Source organism: Triturus cristatus, chromosome 7 (assembly GCF_964204655.1).
Source record: "Triturus cristatus chromosome 7, aTriCri1.1, whole genome shotgun sequence".
Lineage (NCBI taxonomy): Eukaryota > Metazoa > Chordata > Amphibia > Caudata > Salamandridae > Triturus > Triturus cristatus.
This window is the reverse complement of record NC_140590.1, coordinates 83,767,037-83,790,307: the sequence shown is the minus strand read 5'-3', so window position 1 is coordinate 83,790,307 and position 23,271 is coordinate 83,767,037. Positions and strand designations below refer to the sequence as shown.

General features: G+C 42.6%; 1 protein-coding gene and 1 long non-coding RNA gene across 2 annotated transcripts in view; one reads left to right on the top strand and one right to left on the bottom strand.

Moving 5' to 3' along the window:
• The window catches only part of LOC146808880 (uncharacterized), a 90,756-nt gene extending 79,067 nt beyond the window's left edge, over positions 1–11,689 (top strand). Inside the window, exon 2 of the long non-coding RNA XR_014966271.1 lies at positions 11,046–11,689. This is a non-coding gene — a long non-coding RNA (uncharacterized LOC146808880). The remainder of the gene's footprint in view (positions 1–11,045) is intronic.
• Positions 1–23,271, bottom strand: part of LOC146808879 (phospholipase A2 inhibitor and Ly6/PLAUR domain-containing protein-like) — a 217,234-nt gene that overhangs the window by 22,059 nt on the left and 171,904 nt on the right. Inside the window, exon 3 of the mRNA XM_085615692.1 lies at positions 18,576–18,722. Within this exon, the coding sequence (XP_085471818.1) occupies positions 18,576–18,722 (147 nt within the window). The remainder of the gene's footprint in view (positions 1–18,575; positions 18,723–23,271) is intronic.

The window sequence follows — 23,271 nt, the reverse complement described above, 5'->3', positions numbered from 1 at the left end:
CCTGTTTCCAACCTCCCCTCCCTAGCCAAAATCCTCAAAAAATGCGTTCTCCTTCAACTGAACCAGCACATTGACAACATCAACCTGCTTGACCACCACCAATCGGGCTTCAGAAAAGGCTGTAGCACCGAAACCGCGATCCTTAACATCGTGGATGACATCCTCAAGTCCCTTGATACTGACCAATGCTGCTTACTCATCCTCCTAGACCTATCGGCAGCCTTTGACACAGTTGATCACAATCTTCTCATCAAGGCTCTCAAAGACCGGGTAGGTGCGGACAAGGTGGTCCTACAATGGTTCTCCTCCTTCTTTCACAACCGCTCCCAATGTATAAAAATCAAATCCTTTATGTCCGACCTACTCCCCGTCAACAGAGGCGTCTCCCAAGGTTCAGTGCTCTCCCCTCAACTGTTCAACATATGCATGGAACCCCTCACCACCATTCTGAAAAAAGCCAACATCCCCTTCCACCTATATGCAGACGACACCCAGATCTACTTGGAAACCTCCTCCATTAACAACATTCTAAGACTCAAAAACACTCTTAGAGAAGTTCAACAGTGGCTATCGACTAACCACCTTAAACTAAATCAAGACAAAACTGAAATCCTCCTCATCTCCAACAAAGAAGAAAACCCTCAAATCATAGAGTGGCTGAAAGCATTCGATGCTCTTAGCGGTAATCTCACCCTGGCAAACTAACTAAAATCTATAGGAATCACCCTCGACCAAAAACTAAGCATGACCAAACACATTAAGATCTCCGCGAAGAGTGCCTTCCTCACCTTGAAGCTTCTCAACAAAAATAAACACTTCATCACACCCATGGACCTCAAACAAGCCACCCAATCACTGGTGTTATCTAGACTTGACTATGGGAATGGAGTCCTCCCCGGTATAGCTCGTTCCCACTTAGCGCCTCTCAAAACAACTCTCAATGCTGCTGCCAGAATGGTCACCGGAGTTAAAAAATATGACCACTTATCTCCAGCTCTCAGAGAACTAAAATGGCTCCCAGTCGAAATGCGTGTCAGCTTTAGAACGGCATGCCTCATGCACAAAGCCCTGCACAAAGGGAAACCGGAATACCTGGCCTCCAAACTCAAGAAAGCCGGCTAGTCAAGAAACCTCAGGAGTTCCAACACCTTCTTACTCATCCCTCTGAAAACACGCAAACAAAAAACCGTGTCACGATCCTTCGCTGGCAACGCACCCAAAATCTGGAACTCCATCCAAGTTGCTATCAGGACTATCCCCTCCTTCATAAAATTCAAGACTCCTAAAAGACCTCGACCTCAACCGTGCCTTCTCGAACTGAGATCCGAAACGCACAAGCCTGCACTCTGCAGCCACCAGGCAATGTTCCACCACCATACCTCCTCCTGCACTTTACAGACCCTTGTCATTGTTCCTCCACTTCCTAACCCCTCCTCGTTCACCTCCTCTCGGAGGGAGATTTAGCCCAAGACTTTGTGCATGCAACGAGACTACCTCAGGACCTCTCTACCTCAATGGTGCACAGCACACTGGGACTTTTGAACACGTATGCTTACCTTTGTCTCTTTTATGTGATTTCTCCCCTGTATCTGCAGTAAAGCGCTCCGATACCCTCGGGTCTGGCCAGCGCTATATAAAACCTTTTATATAAAAATAAAAATAAATAAATTTAACGCATCCTAATAGAATGTGTTAAATATTATAACACTCGTAATAGCGACCGATGAGTAAACAGAACTTCACACAAAGGTCGGAAAATTATGGGGAAATTGTAATTAGTCTCCTAGAGATGTGGCAAGAAAAGCCTACTGTAGTGAAGTGATGTGAAACAAGAGAAGATACCCAAGTCTGGATCAGGACTGGGGCATCACCACCGCTGCATGGATTGGCACCAACTCATTGCCTCGGCTGCACCCCACATCCTTGATGTCGACACAATCAGGATCAAGGTACCTTTGTTCAGCAGCCCTCACTGGCTCTCTGTATCCAGCCTATGATCCAGCGCAGTCGGCCTGAAATTTTGACTTTGTCCCGATCCGGCGCGACCAGAAATCCCAAATAAGTGCTTATTGCTTCTAAGTGCTATTTTACAGATTATTCTTTAAAACTTAATAACTCAAGTTCTACTTATTGGATGATTGTTATTTTGGTCTTGTTTTATCCATAAAAATCATATCTATTGTTCTAACCTGATGTAGAATCTTTTTGTTTGGGGTTTTCGCTGTTTTACTGTTTGAAGTGGTGCTCAAATACTTTACACATTGCCTCTAAGTTAAGCCTGGCTGCTTTGTGCAAATCCACCTTGGGGTTAGCACGGGTTATTTTTGGGTTTGCCTGTTTCATACCCTGACTAGGATTGTGGTTGCTGCTTAAACATGGCTCATACCGTCGTCAACCTACAACCCAATTTCTAACAATGAGCCAGGCCAAGATGAAGCATTTCTGGAAACTCGAGACAGTGCAGACATGGAAACGAGTTGCCCAGAGGAAAACATAACACCAACTAATAAGCAAAAAAAAAAAAAAACTTTATTGCCTGAATAATTAAAATCTTTGCAAAAGAACACATTTAAATGAAGCCACATATACAAATACTTCAATAAAAGAAACCTCAACATATATTACAATAAGCGTTATTTTAAGAACGTTTGTTATTTTAAGAACGTTTGGTTAAAAATCTCATATATTATTAACAAATGTAATGGGACAAGAAACTGAGAAAGCTCCTGATTTAACTATTATGATCTTAGTCTATGCCGAGTGTGCAGTGCCCTGCATTCTATTCAGGTGTAACAGTAGGGGGGAAAATTGGATTATGATATCTAATTAGAAACAGTATGTAACAATTTGGATTTTGCAGCTTCCGCCTCTATATTTAGTCTGTTATATAAGAGTTGGATTTGAGATAGCTTTTGCCATGTTTATAAATTTGACTACTCTGCATGCTAACTCAATGTCTCTTCCATCAAAACAGGCTTTTAATGCTTGACTGCGAGTTCGGATCCCTCTCGAGTTCCAGAATGGTTTGAATAGCAGTTTGCGCTCTTTGTCTAGGCCCCTGCAGCTACACAACAAGTGGAGGATATCATCTTTGGAATCGCCACAAATTCTGCAGTTCGCAGTTGTTTCTAACCTTTGCCAAGGAGGGAGGTGCTGGTTTACTGGTACAACACCCATCCTCAATTTCAAATATGATTCCTTCACGATCCTTGAGAATCCTGTTCCCAAGTAGACTTGTGGCACGGGCCTTATATAACTCTGAATAACAAACCACCCGTGGGCCCCCTTGGTCAGGGCAGATTTATCTTCTTCCAGAGATAATGACTTTACTTTTTTATTTACTAATTGTTTAAAAATGTTATGCGGCCCATTGATCTCCGAGAGATCTTGTAGGGCTAGATAGTTTATTGCCATTTGTAGGTAGCCCGAAGCTGGACTGTCTTTGTTCTTGTTCAGCTCTTTCCATAAGAATGAGTTCATAGAGCAACTCTCTGCTCCCTTTATTTTGTACCAGCACTTAACTTAAGCACCCTTACGTGCTACTTGCTGTTTTTGAAGGCCAAATTCTAGCCATAGCTGCGCTGGAGAGATATACTGGGGGGGGGGTTAAAAATTATTCAAATTGATTTTGACACTGCTTTGTCCAGAACTGTCTCGTCCCTTCCTCTCATGCATTCACTTCCGTAAGTGATGGTAGGAAGCAATTTTGCTCGAAAGACTTCTAACAGAGGCGTTAGATCTGGGCCTGTTATTTTTTGCTTAATACTTTTTAGTGTACGGCCAGTGCAGTCCCTCTAGCTCTGATCATTGCTTTGTGTTGTCCAAAAGATCCCTTTCTGTCAAAACTAATACCCAGATATTTGTACTCATCGATCACCTCCAGCAATTTTCCCCTAAGTTCCCATTGAGATTGGCGTGTTTGCTTTCAATTCAAGATCATCACTTTTGACTTCTCCAAATATATCTCTAGCCCGTTTCTGTCTGAAAAGCTGCTTGTAGTGCTTAAAAGATGTTGAAGACCAACTGGAGTTCGACTAATCAGTATTAAGTCATCCGCATACAGTAAGTTTGACACTGTTAGGCCTCCTAAATTTGGGGCATGGTGGATACAGTTATTGAGCTCTGCTGAAAGATCAGACAGGAAGAGGTTAAACAAGGTCGGTACAAGGACACATCCCTGCTTCAGCCCCTTGGTGGTCGTTATTTTACTTGACAGGCTGCTGCCGGATCGTAGTTTTATTTGGATCCATGTATCAGAATGAAGTGCAATTAGCTGGTTTAAAAGTTGCGGGTCTATTTTCCAGCCTGATAGTTTGGCCCAAAGATTCCCCCTGTCAATGCTGTCAAAGGCAGACGTATAGTCAATAAAACAGACAAATAGTGGCTTCTTGATTTTTATTGTGGCATCTATTAGTAGAGAGTTTGTCGTTGTCCCTGTTTTTTTTAAAACCTGTTTGATTAATGGGAATTAGCCCTTTCGTTGATGCCCATTCGGTAAGTTCTTCCAGTATTAGACCTGCAAAATATTTTGCATCTATGTCAATGAGGGCTATTAGCCTGTAATTCTTTGCTTGGTTCTTACTGCCTTTTTTGAAAATGGGGGAAATAATAGATCCCTTCCAGGAGTCTGGGATTCTTCCCACTTCCAGGATATTTTTAAAAAGGGGCCGTAGTTGTTCGGCCCAGTAATCTGGATCCTGCTTGTATAGACTTGGTGGAATTCCATTTGGCCCAGGGGCACCCTCTTTCCTGCCCTTTGAAATTCGATTTTTGATCTGTTTAATTGTGAATAACATGTGATTCTCATCACCTAAGTTCTTTCGTGGTTGCAAATAACACTGGGAGGCAGTGGTGTCTTGGGTAATTTCGTGTGTTTCTTTGTTAAAATGATGCAACAGATACTCTACCCAATCATCTTCTGTTATCTGTGAATTAATTTCATAAGCCCTTGGGTTGTCTAAATTATTCACTGTGCGTCAGTATCTCACACTGTTATTAGTGTTCACGTCGTATAATAGTTTGGCCCATATCTTCTCTGTAGATTCATGCTTTATTTGCCAAGTAATTTTGTTCTTTCTACACTTTAGGTTCCTCAGTTCCATCTGTAAGCTTATATCGGGACCTTTCTGGCGCAGTTTGCAAATTACTCTGTTGATTTCCCTTTTTATTTGCCTGAGGTACAGGGCTTGGTTTGATGAAGGGTTCATTCTTTGTTCGCTCTTGCCCCCAATAGGCAGTCTTTGTTGATTCTTAATTCCACTTATAGCTAGTGCTGTGTTTGATTTAGCATAAGCTGAGCTGTGGCTTTCTAAGAAATTCTTCCAGGCATTGATATTGACGCCATCGTTCATTTTGTGTTCTTCCCAGCAAATTTTTGCCAGCTCCTGATATTTCTCCAGATCCCTTATTTTAAATTGTAATCTCCTACGGTTTGATGTTACTGTTAAAGCTTGAATTTCAATTGGGAAAGGTTGCGCAGTTCCCTGGGCCTCCAGTATAAACTCTTGTGGTAAGTGATCGCTACAATCCAGTATTCCAATCATAACATCGCTTACTAATTTGAAAAGTGGTAAGGATATAAAAGTGTAATCTATTGCTGAACTTGTCACCATATTATGGAAGGTTGCTGATTGGGGGCAATCACTTGGGAGTCTACCGTTTAATGCTATCAACCCCAGACTTGTTAATTCCGTCAGTAAGACTTTAGATACTTTGGTTTGTTTACCCCACTTGCTTTCTTCCAGACGTGAGATCCCCCATTCGAGTAGTTGTTGTTCTGTCGAGTTATTATTACCGGCTTTCCCGGAGAGGGACATGTTGAAGTCTCCTGAGACAATGCAATGTAGTGTTGTCACTACTGTCATGATCCTCATCAATTCCGACACTAGAGATTTTGCACCTATTTTTTTCTTGCTGGGATGTATATAGGTGTTAACCAATACCACCTGTTGTTTGATTTTCTTAGGGCTTGCTATCGACATCTGAATTACATTAATCCTGTTGTTAGATGTATACTTCATCGTCAGTTCTTTAACTGAGCTTATGGTTTTTATTGAGGCATACGTGGCGAGACCTCCTTTCAGATGACCATACTTTGAACTTCTGTTAGCTGGTAAATTATATGACTTATAGCCTTGAAGATGGAGTGGTTCTGCCACCCAAGTTTCTTGAAGTAAGATTAGATCGAACTGCTGGAAATATGTTAGTAGCTCTATAAGCGTAATTTTTTACCCTAGACCGTTTATGTTCCAGGAGCAGATTTTTAGTCGTGGAGCATCTTTTCCTTGTTTCATGGTCTCCCATGGGTCTAGGCGCTTGTTGTTGATGGCTTTGGCTAGCCAGGTCCAATCTTCTGATATTTCCTTCTCGTTTTTTTCCGAGATACACGGGCTGGCACTAGCCCTAGCTTCTACTGAGGTGCTCCGAGCACCTTTCAGCACAGATTGCGTAGATCCGCCGGACCTAGTTCTTCTCAGGGGATACCTGTTGTGATCTTGGTCGTTTTGGAGTAATGGCTCTGGAAGCCAACATTTGTACTGTGGTTTTATACGAATCCCCCATGCTTGTAGTTGGCAGTCCTCTTTTAAAATCTTCTCCACTGTCTCCCCTGTAGTCCAAGTGTTTTTTGTTATTTCTTGCTCGGATAGGTAATTAAGTCGCACAAATTCTACAGATTCCAGATCTTGAGTGACAATGCCAGCTAGTTTGGTAATAGAGGTTAACAATCGAAGAACGTTACCTCTACTTAGAATGTCTCCCTGGCCTTTACATGTAAACTCTGGGATAAATAAAATAGTTTTTAAGTCTTTCTATCTCGTAGCTTCCTGGGATGTTTCCATTCTTAGCTCAGTTTCCCACCCTTGTGGGTATCTAGGTGGCTGGAGATCATCGCCTACCTCCTGCCCGAATCCCAATTTGAAGTTAGGATTAACGACTTCTACCTGCACTTTTGTTGCTATTTCAGCCATAGGGTCCTGGTGATCGTTTTTGTATTTTTTGTCTTTTCCGAGCCCAGTCTAATTTGGACGGTTGGGCTCTTTGTTATTTGAATTTTGTTAACTATCCAGACTTTTCCCCCCGCTTCTCCTTTGGAGTTAGTTATTGTCGTGTTTCCCTTTATAACTTTACTTTGGACAGTTACCGAAAGATGTTCGGCTTGTTTAAACTCACTTTCTCTCGGGGTCGCTTTGCTTTCACATAGGGGTGGTTTTCCTTTATCTTCAGGACCCCCTGGAGAAGGTTCATTAGTTACCGTCATTCTCTCTTGTTGAGTTGGCATTACATTAGCGCCGCTTTGTTCTGGAGATCCCTTCGGGCTCTTGCACACTGGTTGGAAGAAGGCCTGAATGGAGGTGGTTTAATTCCTCCCTTTTCTTCTCATTTTACGTCGTTGTTTTGATGATTGCGTTTTGAAGATCTGTATGTGACCATCTTGTGCTGCTCTTCCTTTTGAGGATTAGCCTTGAGCTCTATTTGATTTGTCCCCTTAGGCTTACGCACCTCCGAGCTTCCTTGTTGGCAAGATGCTGCTTGTCGTATAGCTTCACTGGTTTTTTTGTCCAAAATTCTCATCTTTTCCTTCTTCGCCGGGTGATGCATTCATGTGCTTACTTCCCTTAATTAATTTGGGGTAATTCAATACTTCTTTAGTCGGATAGTTATAGGATTCCTTCCCTAGAGTGCTGCCTTCCCCTCTTCCTTCTCTTTTGGTTTCGGCTTCTTGAATTCCATTATTGTTTTTGATGTTATTTACTTCCTTTATTTCAGTTAGGAGATCTTCCATTACCGTCGGTAGCATAGCATTTTGTCAATAATTGAATAGCATGCACAACTTGGGGGGCTTATTGCTGTTTTGGATTGGACTCTCTTAATCAGATTATTCAGTTCCAGGAGTTTATTATTAATGCTTGCAACATTGGTTGCTAAGCAATTGAGAAGAATTAGCTGGATATCCATCTTATCCGAATGATATTCCATGGCTTTTGTGGAAAGTTGCATAGTGTTTAATAGGGACTCCCAAAACGTATTCTGTTCTGTTGGCACTTCCTCAATTTTGACTTTTATGGCGGACCCTTCATTAAGATATGACTTGCCACTTTTTTCCGAGGTGTATGTATTGACCAGCTTTTCCCATTCTTCCTTTGTAAGAGAGGATTTTTTCCTACCTTGAAGGCTATAGGTCTCCTCATGATTAGCTAAAGATTCCTCTGGATCGCTATTGGAACACTTGGGTGTTGAGATTGTTTAATGTCCTTCCGAGACTTGACCTGGGGGGGCAATGATCATTAAGTCTCTTTCCGTGTCCTGGGGGTACTGTGTTCTGGTGTCCAGTCTGATATAGGCAGGAGACAGTTCTTTAAGACTCTTTTGGGAGGCGTTATCTTCCTCGAGTTCTGTTAATAGTTCAGCTAACATAGTGTTGACCACTTTCTGCTCCAAAGATATATCAGAACAGGAAGATGGTGTAGTTATTTCAGGATGTTGCGTTGCTATTTCTTTCTTTACTTGATGAACAGTCCGGATTAAGATTGATGGTTCCAGGGGGACTCTCAGTGCCTCTAGGGAACCGCTAGAAAATAGGGTGCCTGAAAATTGCCTAGATTCCTTATTTGCTATTCCAATCCTGTTGGTAAAATCGCTATTCCAATCCTGTTGGTAAAAGGGTCCTCATTAAAGGCAATGCTTTCTTTGCTATCTTTACTATGGCCGCCGGGTTTACCCCCGCTGCCATCGCCACCTTTGCCTCCGACACCCCTGACACCTCTGACGCCTTCAACATTAGTTACTACTGGATGCAGACTCTGCTGTCTCCCGTTGTTGTTTTCCAGGGAAAACTTAGGTGTTGGACTTCTTGTGACTGTTCCTGTTCCTTTCCTTGTTTCTTTGGTTCCTTGTAGCATAGGTTTTTCTGGAATTAGAGGGGAGGGGAGCTCCCGCTGTGTTTCATTAGAGTAATTTAGCATCTTTTACAAAGAAGAACTTAGAATAGATTTTGGGTTGATGACAAGTTTTTAGTGCTTTCTCGAGTGGTAATCCACTGGTTAGTTTTACCAACATTTCTGTCACTGCACTGGCCGTTAGGCCTGCTGCTACTGTGTTCTCCAAGCTGTTGGAAGGTACATTACCAGGTGGGTTAGTAGGTACTTTGAGAACCTTGTTCTTCGTTTTCCGACTGTTAATTACGCTTGTGACGCTCCACCTTTCTTTACCGGATCACATCCTGTTTGATCAGTCTGGCTACCAGTCCCCACGTATTTCTTTTTCTCCCAACACTGCAGCTATATATCTGAATTTCTTGAGAGTGCTCCTAGTTCTTCTGATGGACTCTGGTTGCTTGACTTGACTTAGCAACCTTCAGTTATGTTGAAAGTCTGTCTGTGCTGGCTGGGTTGGGCTTTAGACGAGTGCACAGTGCTAAGCGTGGGGTGGGGGACTTCTGCAGTGGATATGCCAGTCCGGAGACCTAAGACTTAAGTCCTGAAGGCTATATCAGTCAAACAGGAAGGGAGGAGAAGGGAGGAGGGAGAAGGGAAGGGAGAGTTCTAGTTCTCGGCTTAGCTCACCTCTCAATTTCGTATCCTCTCCTCGTCTGTAACTCTGTAACTCTGATTTCCTTGTGCTCCCTAGCACGATTCAGCTCACAAGAGGGATGAGAAGTAGATTGTGGCGTAGATTGTGAGGTGTTCCGATCCTGCTCCTTACTCCCAACTCCTTGCTCCCTGCTTCGGAACTCACGGCCTCCGCTGCTGCCGCGGTTTTCTCGGGCCTGCGGCCTGCAGTCCTGTTCCTTGCTGCTCTCGGCCACGAGATGGTGGAAGGAAGACATGGCAAGGACCTCCACACAGGGAGCAGGAAGCCGGGTAGGAGGCTGGATAGAGAGGGCAAACAGGGCACCATGGAAGGCTGCAGGAGGCTGACGAGAAACCCAAGGAAACCTGAGAGACCACTGGGATCCAGTCTCAGCTGCGCCTGGCCGCGTTTGGCTCCACCGGTTCCGCCGCTTCCCACCGGAGGCCCCACCAGCAAGGCCACCTGGACCACCCGGGAAACCACCTGGGAAACCAAGGTCTGAGGTCTAATCTGGGTTCAGCCAGGAACAGGGCCAGCGCCATCCGTGGCGTTCTTTCGGCGTTTTTTCTGTGTTTTCGGCAGCGGCTGCGGCAGCGCCTCTCCACCTCTGACTCCTGCGTTCCCGCTCTGCTGGGGAAATGGCAAATGTGGACTGGATTTGAAAGGAAGGAGTCATTTCCTTGTTTAGATCGATGGTGTATGTTTGAATCAGTCTACCCTACATGAGTGGGAGAGACTTGAGGAGGTCACTAGCAACTGGTCAACAACACCAAAATCTAACCCGCTGGCATCTGCCTGTGAGAGATAAGTCCAGATCACCCTTAAAGTCCAACTAAGAAGGACTCCTCCATTACTATTGTCATATAAACTCGCTAAATGATGGAGAGACAACGTGATGCTCCTGACATAGTTTCAGGCCGTATTACAGAATCTGGTAATGATGCTTACCCATCCCTAAATACTATGGTTAGGTGGAGGGTTCCAATTTTTATAGTTCTAACAGTGAAAGTAATTGTTGTGTTCGGCATCTTGATTTGATATCTTGATGGGTTCTGAATGAGTTGGGACATCAAGATGACTCTACCTTCAAGTGCCCTGCTGGAGCAGGGTTTTTATTATTAAACGAAATACCTGTTCCATTTTTGTATGTCATTACTAAAAGTACTACTGATTAATTAGTAATAACTAAGATTTGTCGTGTTTAGTCTAATCAACCTTATTAACAGAAGAATTACACGTGGGAATGCAATTGCAGGGCTAAAAATAATAAGTGAATTAAATTAGTATGCAAACTAAAAGAATAGATGTTGCTTATGTGATGATATTGTGTTTTGCGCTTAAAATAATATGCATTAATGGCTTTTGATGTCGTAAATTGCTAGATAAATACATACACATAAGGGTATTAGTGGGGGAATAACACTGTTAAATCATTTCCATGTAGTAATTACGATTTTGTGTTATTTCTGTTTAAGTTGTCCATTATGGCCTACTGAAAGATGGCCACCATCCGCAGCCTGCATTTGAGTAGATGAATATTAAAAAGAATGGCTTCACGCTGACTGCGACCCTGTCCCCTGCACGACCTGGAAGGCCACATTGATGACAACTTTCTGGGAGACCTGCCAGACGCCCCTGAACGTGCAGAATTTGTAATGGTAAAACCGGACCTATACGAGAAAAGAGACACTTTTTATCGAAGTCAAGTCCGGACGCAATAAACTTTGTTACAAAGAACCTTGCTATTCAGAACTTTGCGTGAGAAGCGCATGGGAACCTTAGCCCATGTTGCAGAGAAATCCGGTGGTCCACTTTAAACTAACCAATAAAATTCACGGGAATTTAGAAATGTAACACTATTAATGTAAATTTTAGTATAAATATTGGTAGACTAGAGAGGTCTAGCGCCACTTCTTCCCGAACCAATGATCAGAGGTCACGACGCTGACGGAGAGGACGGTGACTCTACATGAAGTCTAGAAATTGTTAACTATTTGCTGAGGACCGGATCTGACTTAGAAAACGACTTTTAGCCAGAATAGGTAAATATGACAAATGATCTTGCATTTATTTGGCTTTTTCTTGCAATATTAATTAGATAAATGAAACTCTGTTTGAATTACTGTGTCGGGTGGTTATTTCATTGAAATGTTTATTGATTATTTAGAGTGTTAAGAAGTTTTACCAAACCTATAGCAACTAGCTGATTGCATTGACCTCAGGTATACATGCAGGTTGGATAAGTACAGAAAGTGTTTCCCTTTTATATGGCACGGATAGGGCGGTTAGGATGAATGTTGGTGTTATGGGCCCCACCAGCGTGTGATGTGTGTGTGTGCGTGTGACTGTGAAATCACTCCGTCCGTGGAAGTAGAGGGGATTCGGAAGCTCCGATCTGTACCAACCCCACTGGGGCCATATTCCAATCTGCACTGCGTTACATTAGATCTATGAATGACCATAACTTGCTAAGCTGGATGATTAGCTGCTTCCCCAGTGCCACTCAGTTATGGAAGGTACACCTGCAACATTTAAGGCTCCCTCCATTGAACTGTGCACCTTGCATAAAGGCACGTCTTTGGAAAAGGGGAGGGGTATCCTAATGCACAATTAGGTTTTAGAGATTTCTCCCTATTTAGCCAGGGTTTTCTTTCCTTTTCTTTGATAGAACACTGCACAGCCTGTAACTCTTGCCAGTATCATTATATCTAGTTCACTAGATGTTTTCTGATTACTGTTGTCACTGCACTTTGCATACCAGTCTTATTACACTGATTCCGTCAACAAGTGCTTTTATATGGACCACAAAAGACATGGTAGTCTTCTGACTCAATGTCAAGGCCTCACCAACTACATTAAACTAAAAAACTATATTTTTTTTCAGATCTTGTTAAATGAGTAATAATCCAGAATAAACATCTTTCACAGCCAGAAAGTGGAAAAATGGCAGAGAATATCATGCATTTTGTAAATGAACCTGGGGATGAGACCTCCTTGCTAAACCCTACCTTGAAGGTGGGGGTTGATATTTTGATCAAAAAGGGACTGCTGCTGAGAGTACTTAATATGTGGTCCACACTGTACGGACACTACGCACATATTAAGGCCACTATCCAATACCAGACACTGTTCCTAGGGATCTATGTGAGCTCCAACTGGGGAGAAAAGCCTGCTCTACATTGAAATTCCCTGATGCTAAACATAAGGTGCAGGAGTTTTTGAACAGATACTTAGAGGAGAAGCAACACTCAGTGACCTCATAGCATATAAGGCCTTTATAAGTGGGGAGCTGATCCAAGATTATGAATCAACAACTGACTAACCAGAAAGCTCTAGAACTTCAGAAAACACTTACCACAACACAATACATTAAGACAAACAAGCACACAAGAACTCCTGCAAAAGAAACAAATTATAAATTTCACTAGCAGTAAAGGCCTTTTTGTGCTTAAAGCAAAGAGAATATGAAAGCTGCAAAAAGGCAGGCCGCTTTCTGGCCAAATGAGGCACAAAGAAGCCTCTCATACAATAGCAGCTGTGAAAAATGAACAGGGGAAGTTGCTCACGCATTCAGTAGATATCTTATCCATCTATAGTGGCTCTAATAAAAACGTATACACGCATCCGGTAGATACCTTTTCCACTTTTAGTGCCTTCTATAAGGGACAGGACAGGCCTATCTTTTTATGTGCAGAGTAACTTGCAATATAGAACAGGCCTATCTTTTTATGTGCGGAGTTCTCCACCTAGACTGCGAAGTCCTCACAGTTGTAAAGTTACTATTAAATTCTTTGTTTGTGTATACTGAAAAAGATTATACCTCCACAAAAGTGTGGGTTTACCTTTCTGAATTGGTCACGGAGTATGGACATTTCTGTAGCACACACTACCCGCCATTAATGTGGTAACAGACTTACATGTATCGGCAATGCCATGGCCTGTGGTATTACTGTAACAGTGCTAGGTATATTAGATTGCGCACTACCGAACTGAGGGGAATTTTATTGTGCAGCTGCTGATTGGGAGGGAGAGCTGGGAATCATAGGTGGTTTTTTTAATCAGCCAAAAAAAGTCTTTTAAAATCCTTTATAGCACTTTTGCACTTTTAAGCTGGGAGATGTGACGGAGGTCAGTGCTCCAGCTTTTGCAGGGGGATTGTGTATATAATGACATCCGGTATGCAGACGCACAGAGGACACAAGCGGTAGGCATGCCATTGGGGCACCAGAGGTGCACCAAAGGCAAGTCCGCCTGTGGCTGTCTGCGTCGGGATGGGTCCAGTGGCCAGGGCCTCTGGTTCATCTCTAGTGAGTAAAATACCTTACTCTCACCTACAACTATTAGCATTACAAAAGCTCCTTAATGAAAGCTGTCTCCACTCCATAGATTTGTCTAACCCCTTCAGTGCCCGCCCCTTTCCCCGCCCTGTGCCGGCCGTTGCATTAGCGGGCGGGGTTTATGACGAGCTGGACTCGTCATGGGCACAGCGCCACCGCGGCCCATGACGAGTCCAGCTCGTCATGGGCACTGAAGAGGTTAAAGGTGAATTGATCTGAAAACATTGTTCCTCACCCCTCACAGGGGTAATTGATGCCAAGCCCTGTTCTAGAGGGAAACCTAAGTGACATATGTACCTAATTAATTGCAGCAAAACACACAAGATGATGGATGCAATGTTGCACATTGGCAAAACATTCACCCCCAGTCACAGATCTAGGTTTAATCCATCGTTATTTTGCTCACCATGCCACCCCAGTTCAGAAATGGCCATATGCAAATCTGTCTTGACCCTGTGTCTCATGGGAACAGTCCAGCCCGAACTGCCAAGCCATGTCTTCCCTGGACCGAAATCAAGCATCCTAGGACCAGTTTCGGGATTTCACCCCTCTTCAGCCAGGACAGCTTGATTCCAGTAGCATGGAGAGCACGGGACCCATGTCTGTGCACACCCTTCCCACATAGGGTGAACAGCAAAACACACAAGATGGTGGACGGAATGTTGCACATTGGCAAAACATTCACCCCCAGCCACAGATCTGGGTTTAATCCATTGTTATTTTGCTCACCACGCCACCTCAGTTCAGACATGGCCATATGCAAATCAGTCTTGACCCTGTGCCTCATGGGAACAGTCCAGCCCGAACTGCCAGGCCATGTCTTCCCTGGATCGGAATCAAGCATCCTAGGACTGCTGTTCGCTATCTCGATCTCCCCCACAATTACCTTCTCAGGAGTTTTGCTGTATTGGCTGCTGGCCCGATTAGTGAGTTTCTCCACTCCCTCCCTGAAGTGATTACTAACCTAACTAGCACTAGAGCAAAATTTTCCCTTATGGAAGATTTTAACCTTTATTTGGAGGAGCGGGCTGATATTTAAGCTGCTGTATTATTACACGGTCTTTTGGGCATATCATTTTCTCATAGGGTTCTCGGACCTACACATGAGAAAGGCCATCTATTTGGTCCTGTCTTTTCTCAATGATAAATGGCTAAAGATTCAAGACCCTTCACCGATAATTTGGTCAGATTATTTTATGATTCCACTTACTCTTGGCACCCTCACCTGTCCTCAGATTGTAAACCAGGTTCCTGAAAAGACCGCCCCTGGTCCAAACTGCCAATTGAACCTGGAAATTAGATCTCACTGACTCAAGACCTACTCTAGGCCTAGACCTTATCTTAGCAAATGATAAAATCTCACATGAGATTACATGCACTCTTGATCAAGTCATCCCACAAAAAACATTCACTAGAGGAGCGAAAGATAAATCGTCTCCCTGATATACCCCCAAGCTGCGGAAACTCAAACATGAATGTAAAAGAATCATGGGAAGTCAAACAAACAAAAATAAAGAAAACCCTTTAGAGTCTACCATGCGGAGATAAATAAAGCTGAAGCTTCACACTGAGGAAAAAATCAATTGTGCCACAAACTCCTCAAGTAAAATGTTTTGCATAGCTAAAACTCTATTAGAACCCTCCTCCACTGGCTCTCCCCTTAAACCTCCCCATTGCAGTGTAATGACCTTGCAAGATTTTTTCAGAATAAAATCTAAAAAATATACAGTGATTTCCAACCATCCGTGAACACCAGCAACATGAGCTATTAAAAAGCTACGCTGGTCACAAACCAGCCTGTGCTCAGTGCTTTCCCCCCTCTGAAGTTAGACACTTTCACAGATATATTGAGTAAAGTCAAATCCAGCTTCCCAAAATGATCCAGACCCTGCTTGGATTTTAGCCAAAGTGGTTGACCAGATATTTCTTACCTGCTGGAAATGGCCAACCTATCCTTGGCTGCGGGACTTGTCCCGTCAGCCTGGAAACAGGCCATGGTCAAGGCATTATTATAGAAACATAATTTGGACCCCTCCGATTTAGGAAATTACCGACTGATGTCCCTGCTTACCGGGATAAGTAAAGCTCTAGAAAAACATGTCAAATTCACTCACTTCTAGTGGTGGTAGAAGAAGCCAAAAAAGAAAAGCTAGATCAGGTAGGCTCAGCAGCCATTATCCTCCTAGATTTCAGCTATTTGATTAGGTGAACCAAGAAATCTTTGCTGAAAAACTGTATCTCTTTCTTCGCTGAAGTTCTTTCTGAAAATCAGGTCCATCCAGGTTTTTGACAGAGGTTGTGTGTCAGATATTTTCCCCTTACAAGGCGGAATACCTCAGGGCTCGTCTCTGAGCCCTACTCTATTTAATGTTTATATGAGGCCACTTGCAGATTTCGTGCATCCCTTTGGGATATCAATAGTATCTTACGCTCAACTGGTCTTTTCTCTCACTCAAAGCCAGAACTTCCCTGGCTCTGCACTAGGCCCCTGCCTGGAGAAAGACGCAGCTCCTGCCTTAAATTAAACGGAAGACAAATAGAGTACATGATGCTGGGCAATAACTTGACCTCCTCATGTAATCTGAGCTGGCCAAGCTGTCTAGGCCCCCCTCCCTCCCGAAAAAATGCCACAAAGAGCCTAGGAATGTGGATGGACAAATCCCTGAACTTCAACACCCAAGCAGTAAAGCTCTCTGACTTGTGATTTGGTCTACTGAGAACGCTCTGAAAAATTCTCGCTCTCCTTCCTCCCACTTCAAAGAGGCTGATAGTCGAGTCTATTATTCTTTCCTGCCTTGACTGCGGCAATTCCCTTTACTTGGGAGCCCCAATGGCTACAATAGGAACACTACAGGTGATACAGAACTCCGCCACTCAGACCTTGTGCGATTTCCTTAGACATCAGTCTGCCTGACTAGCTCTTGCTTCCCTCCATTGGCTTCCTGTGGCTGAGAGGATTAGGTTTAAATCACTATGCATCACCCTTAGGGCACTCCTTGACAAAGGCCCTCTGATCTTCCACACTTTGAAATCATCGTACCTCTCCAGGAGAACCTTACGCTCCTTCATGGCCCACCAAGCCATAGTCCATAGGGTCAGAAAGGTAAAATGTGGAGGGCGCTCCTTTGCCTACAATGTGCCTAAAATATGGAACAACCTTCTGTATTCTCTGAGATCAGCTAAAAGGGAACTTCCATTTCAAAGATTATTAAAGACTTAGCTTTTCCAGAACAGATCCAGGTAATACTCATTTATCCAGTCTGTGCCGCACTATTAGCGCAGGGAAGCCTAAGGGTAGCTATGCGCTCAGTAAGTGCTTTAGAGAATAGAAATGAATAGATCCAAAAACAAGAGATTTTATTGGACATCCCACCTTTACAAATCAAAGGATAATATTGTTTGATGTTTATCCAACTGTTTTGAAGGCACATTCTAGACAAATGCAATATGTGTCTTTATGAATAGGTCTAAATGTCGTCAGCGTTTAGAAAATAGTTTTTTAAATTAATTGTACAACAATATGACATAGCTATTTTTATCACCTCACAACTTTAAGATTTTCATTCATTGTATCTGTATTGTGAATTTACATTATTATATGATAAATAGGTTCAAACATCAAAATCATAAAAGAAAATACATAGGTGACATCAAGTTGGATGGAATTTATTTTTTATTTGAAAGTTATTTTATTTTTTGAAAAAGTTTGAATTGATTTGTTAAGCTACATTCAACTATGTTTTAGAGTTTGTTGGAAAGTAAAAAGCATCAACATTCTGGGGTAAATTCTAAATACAAAGTACAATCCACTGACTCATTTTATCCATGGGAAAGAGGAGATTCAGTCAATTAACTTCGATATTTAGAGTTTTCTCATGAATCAGTCACATCATTTGAATTGTAAATGGATACCTGAAAGGCATCTTCTGAAGCCAGACTGGACTGCCCAAATGTTAATGAGAGCCGGGCAGGTGGCCTTGTAGCCCTGAATTTACACATGATTCAGCTTATTAAAACCCCATGGTAGACTCTGCTATCATTGTAAATCTATTTTCTTTTAATTCAGGCATATTTGCCACCCTTTTTCTCCCTTACATGACTCGGCCTTTTGCTGATGGGAATGCTCCAGGAAACCTATGGAGTGACAGCAGTTAGTAACATTCTGTACATTTGTACCACTCGCTTAATTTATGGCATGGTAGTGCAAATAAATGTAGCCAATCACACGTTAGTTGAATCAACTATACTATGAACACTCATTTATATTTATTCCTAGAGCGAGAAGGTTAACCTCGAGTTTATTACCACAGTAGGCAAAACTGACATGAGAAAACACCACTTCCTGCCTCAGAGATTGCATGTAACAATTACTTCACAGAGGGAAACAAAATGTATGTATAGTCAAAAATCCTCCTGAGTGTGGTTTACCTCAATGCAGAAAAGTAACAACTTGTGTCCTGGATTGTGTGAGAATCTTTTGTCAAAACAAATGCATATAAAAAATGCTATAAAATAAAGAATCTATGCAGAGGATATGTTTTTTATCACCATTGTTGAGAACGGGAGACAGTTCACTTCTCATGAGTCATGGCCTCTCTCTACTAAACAATGGCCATTAATAGAATGTTACACTCTGTGCATCTGCATATATGGTATATTTATACATACATTGGGGTGCTGCAGGGGTGCAGTCATCCGTGGTGCAGCACGTCAAGCTGGTTCTTGCTGTCATGTATGGATTGCTCAAACTAGAGGTTTTACCGCATTCACTGGATAGCCCACAGAATCGTACAAAAACGATGGATTTTACACTGCCTATAATAAAGAGAAATAAATGGCAATGCATATTGTTGGCTGCCATAACAAACCCAGTACAAAGCGAGGGTACAATTAATCCTTTATTTTGTAAATCATTTAAAAAAACATAGATGAGCACTAGATCCAGGAAGCATGGGAATCTATATTACCTACCTTTGTGAGTTTATTTGCCTCGCACATTGAGTATCATTCCAACCAAGAGAGCTCTCTCCCTTTGCCTCTAACGTAAAGAAGTAGAGTTTTAGGTAGTGCTTAAACTTAGGTTTTAATTCATAATCCTAACTGTGCACAAATACACACACACTCACATACACACACACACAATATATATATATATAGCACAGGGTACAATGCGTACCATCAGAGAGTGAGGAAACCCCTTACTACACATTGGAATCTGTAGTAACGAAGTCCACAGCCAGGATGTAGTTTTAAGTAGATTTATTGAGACCCGTTACATGTAGATACGTTGTAGAGATGCAGCCCCACCAGGAGCAGTCTGCCTGCTGCTCAGCCTATACTCCAACTGTCACACTCAAGCATTCAGGCACCCAAACATTCCATTCATATCCATCACACCAACATTCCATGCATCACATTCACACTGGCTGAGCAGCTAGGGAGTAAGTAACCAGATAAATGCAGCACAGGTTACAACATACCTTCCCTTCTTCCACAAAACAAAAATAGAAACTACAAAGAAGGAAAAGGTTCGAACAAGGAGAACCCCAAGAAAAAGAACAATTGGAAAGTAGAGAAAAGAAAGAAGTGAACCCAAATGTGAAAAGATCATAGCAAAGATACCAAGAAAAATCAAGCATGAGCAAGGAAGTTAATACACTAGAGATATGGAAGAGTAAGTACAAGAGAAAATGAAATGAAAGGTTAAGACCGAAGTACAAGAGAAATAGAAAGAAAGAATACCCACCAGGAGCAGTCTGCCTGCTGCTCAGCCCATACTCCAACTGTCGCACTCAAGCTTTCAGGCACCCAAACATTCCATTCACATCCATCACACCAACATTGCATGCACCACATTCACACTGGCTGAGCAGCTAGGAAGTAAGTAACCAGATAAATAAAACATAGGTTGCAACAGAATCTCATTTAAAGTGACCCAATTATTGGGAACACAGAGACAAAAAATCTACTTCTCACATTCAGATGAGCTAAATCGATGAGGAGTGAATTCGTTTTCAGTACTCCTGAGATGGCCAAATCAGAGACATGGTTGACATCAAACCTGGGCTTTCAGAAATGCCATAGATGCAAGGCTTGCAAATTTGAAGTAAATACAAAGGAAGGTACATCACCTTTACTTAATTCACACTGAAAATACGTAACACATACAAATGTAGAGGTGATTTTGCTGTATCTATCCTACAATGCACATGCCCAAAAATATATGTGGGCAGTACTATCCTCATGGTACATGTCAGAATTTTACAACATCTAAGGACTATAGCAAGGGAAGATAAAAGCTACGCTGTTGCTCGCCACATTCATGAGAAGCATGGGGGAAAGGCAGCAGCTCTGGTCTATTATGTGATAGACTCTGTCCCCAAGAATATAAGAGGCAGCAACAGGGAACAAAGACTGAGAAGACTGGAGTCTCGCTATATAGTTATGTTGAACAGTAAGATGCCGAATGGTCTAAATTCGGACGAGGAGAAGTATGTACACCTGTAAAACTATTAATGGCTGACTTTCTTGCTACTTTCAATAGCCATAAGTTGAACGTCGTGGGTGAATAAGGAGAACAATTCTTTAATTTATTTCACACTTTGAGCAGTTTTTGGGTAAAATAGAAAGGGCGCTGTAGAATAATCAGTATGTGGCAAAACCTAGGGAGGTCTGAAAATTATATATATAAAAAAAAACAAAGGGGAAATCATGTAATAAGAAGAACCCACTTGGGTTGGATTCAAGCTATAGCGTCTGCATGGACTACATATGGGCCGGGCAGTACATTTTAGCAGAGGTTTAGGAAAAAGTGATTGCTTTAGAATCTATGTGGTATTGTTCTGTCAAACATAAAATGGATATTTAACCATGAATTCCAGACTATGTTGTAGTTGGTAACCCCTCATTGAACGTGGTGCTTGTTGAAAATATTTAGGTTTATAATCTGAAATAAGTAGGCAAGTCACATTGGCTTTTAAAGAGCCCCTCTGAAATTATATTTTATGGTGTGAGTAGAAAACATGATTTTAATTGTGATTTATATTAACAATGGATTAATATGTGTTAAAAATAATTTTAGTTTTGCACTGCGCCCTTTAAAAACAACTATGTTTTCAGATACTTGAAGTGTGTTGTCAATGTCTATGCTGACACGCATAGCAACAGTTGCTTGAATAGAAAACCAAAATGGTGATGTTGCATGTGAGCAAGGTGGCTGAGACCACCGAAATGCATTGTTTGTTTCTGCTAACTAATAAATATATGAACTGGTCTCAGCTGTGTCGCTGCCTGTATACGGAGTCCGATGTGGGAGAGGAGCAGGAGTGGGAACGGATATATATATAATTATATATATGGATATAACAAAAACTGGAATTACACCAAATTTGGCAGGAAGCTAGATCATGGTCTGCAGATAGTGCTTTTTAGGTGTCGCCTGAGCCAGCGCTTTAGCGTTGCTCTCGCGAGAGCTTTTGTAAAAGGGGGATCTGGAAGTGCAAACTAGTGCTTTTCAGGCCTCCAAATACAGTGCATGTGCGCCGGGCGTGCGCACCATTTGGCAGCCTGAAAAGCACTGCCTGATCACTTTCACGGCCGCTTTGATGTCCTCAGTGAGCCGCGCGGCCACTGAGGACATCAAAGCGGCCGCAAACACCATTTGCCACCCCCTTCCTGCTTGTTTGAATTAATTAACCCGATTTCACGCGCTTCTTTAAAACTGAGACTGCCGATTTGTATCACTTTTTGTGACACTGCACCTTGATAATCTCATGTTCTGCAATCGTTTTTTTTTTATCTCGTTTTCAACATTGCCACTGAAGGAGCGCTATTATGACAAATATCGGAATGGGAAGCGGGACCCCGGGCCATTTTGCCACACATCCTGTGGGACCACAGGGAAGAGCGAATGAGCAGTGCCCTGGCGTGGGCAGCTTAGGGGAGTTCTCTGTTATGTGACTGTTTTAACATCCTACTAGCACCGGGTCCAGCTCCTGTGCTTTGATGTGACTGGGGACTCAAAATGAGACCCTCTCTCCCTCCCAGCAGAGGTGCCTAAACAGACACGTGTGCTTTATGGTCTTGTCACTGACACTCGGAGCTCAATTAGCAAGGCTGCTAAACGCAACTTCCTTTCATCTGCTGATGCCAAGGAGCTGGGGGCCACCTCCCTAGACAGGGGAAGGGACGGGCCGCCCTAAGTGGCTGGTATCATTTATGTGTCAGCTCTTTATTCACCCCCTAATGATCCCTGTGTTTATCCTGGGCTTTCAGCGGGCGCGCTTTATTGTCGTCACATGGGCGTGCAAAGCATAGCACAGGCACCAGTGCTTCGGGGAGACCATGGCTTGGGCACAACGAAGGAACGAAGGTAGACCCAATCCGTGACTTTTTACACGTACGGCATACGTAATACACATGGCACCATTTTGTAAGCCAAAAAATAATTTTTAAATACATTTAACGCATTTCATAGTGCTCATAAAAAGCTCAAAGGAGCATCAGGCCGCTGAAGAGAACACTTTTTTTGTCGCAGCAGGGCCATCCAAAACATGATCTGACTTTGAACATCATGGTGTGCGAGTCCGGTTGAGACAGCATGGCAGAACTTAGCAGTGGTCCTTTAATTGGTACAGTCTTAGACAACTCACTGTACAGTTAGAATTACATATGTATGTTACATAGACGTATTATTTGAGGCACAGGACGTAAAAGCTACTTTTGGGACTAGTATCCATAAGCAGGTTTTTTTTTGGCCCACTTGAAAGCCATTATTACAACGAGGGCCAAACTATCTGAGATTCAGTCACAAAGCTTGGCGAGATGGACATCCTGATGCTCACTCAGTCCCTAAAACAGGCCTGGTCCTCCATCTCTTGGGAGATTCTGCTGTGTGCTTTATTGCCACTGCAGCACTTCTATGCCACTGCACGTTGCTTGAAATGCCGATAAGGGAACTGGAAAGTTAGGAATCTCCTGATTATTACACTGATCTATTATCAAATGGTTTACTGGAGCCGTGAGCGAGAGCTTTGGCATTGGACTGAACCTGTTAAGATGAAAAAATGTACTGACCGAATAAAATTATCAGCTAAACCATTCAAGCAATAACAAAACCATCAGCTAATACCAGGAGAGGCCACCAAAATTACCAGCTAAACCAATCAAGCAATAACCAAAACATCAGTAAAACCAAGAGAGGCCACCAAAAGTACCAGCTAAAACCTCTTCACACCAATAGGTAACAAGCATTTGCAATGCAATAGGTCTCGCATTTATACGAGTTTGAGCTATTGGCATTGTAAATGACAATGCTTTTTATTTAAGTTTGGTTTTTTTTAAATATAAATAAAAGGCACTGTCA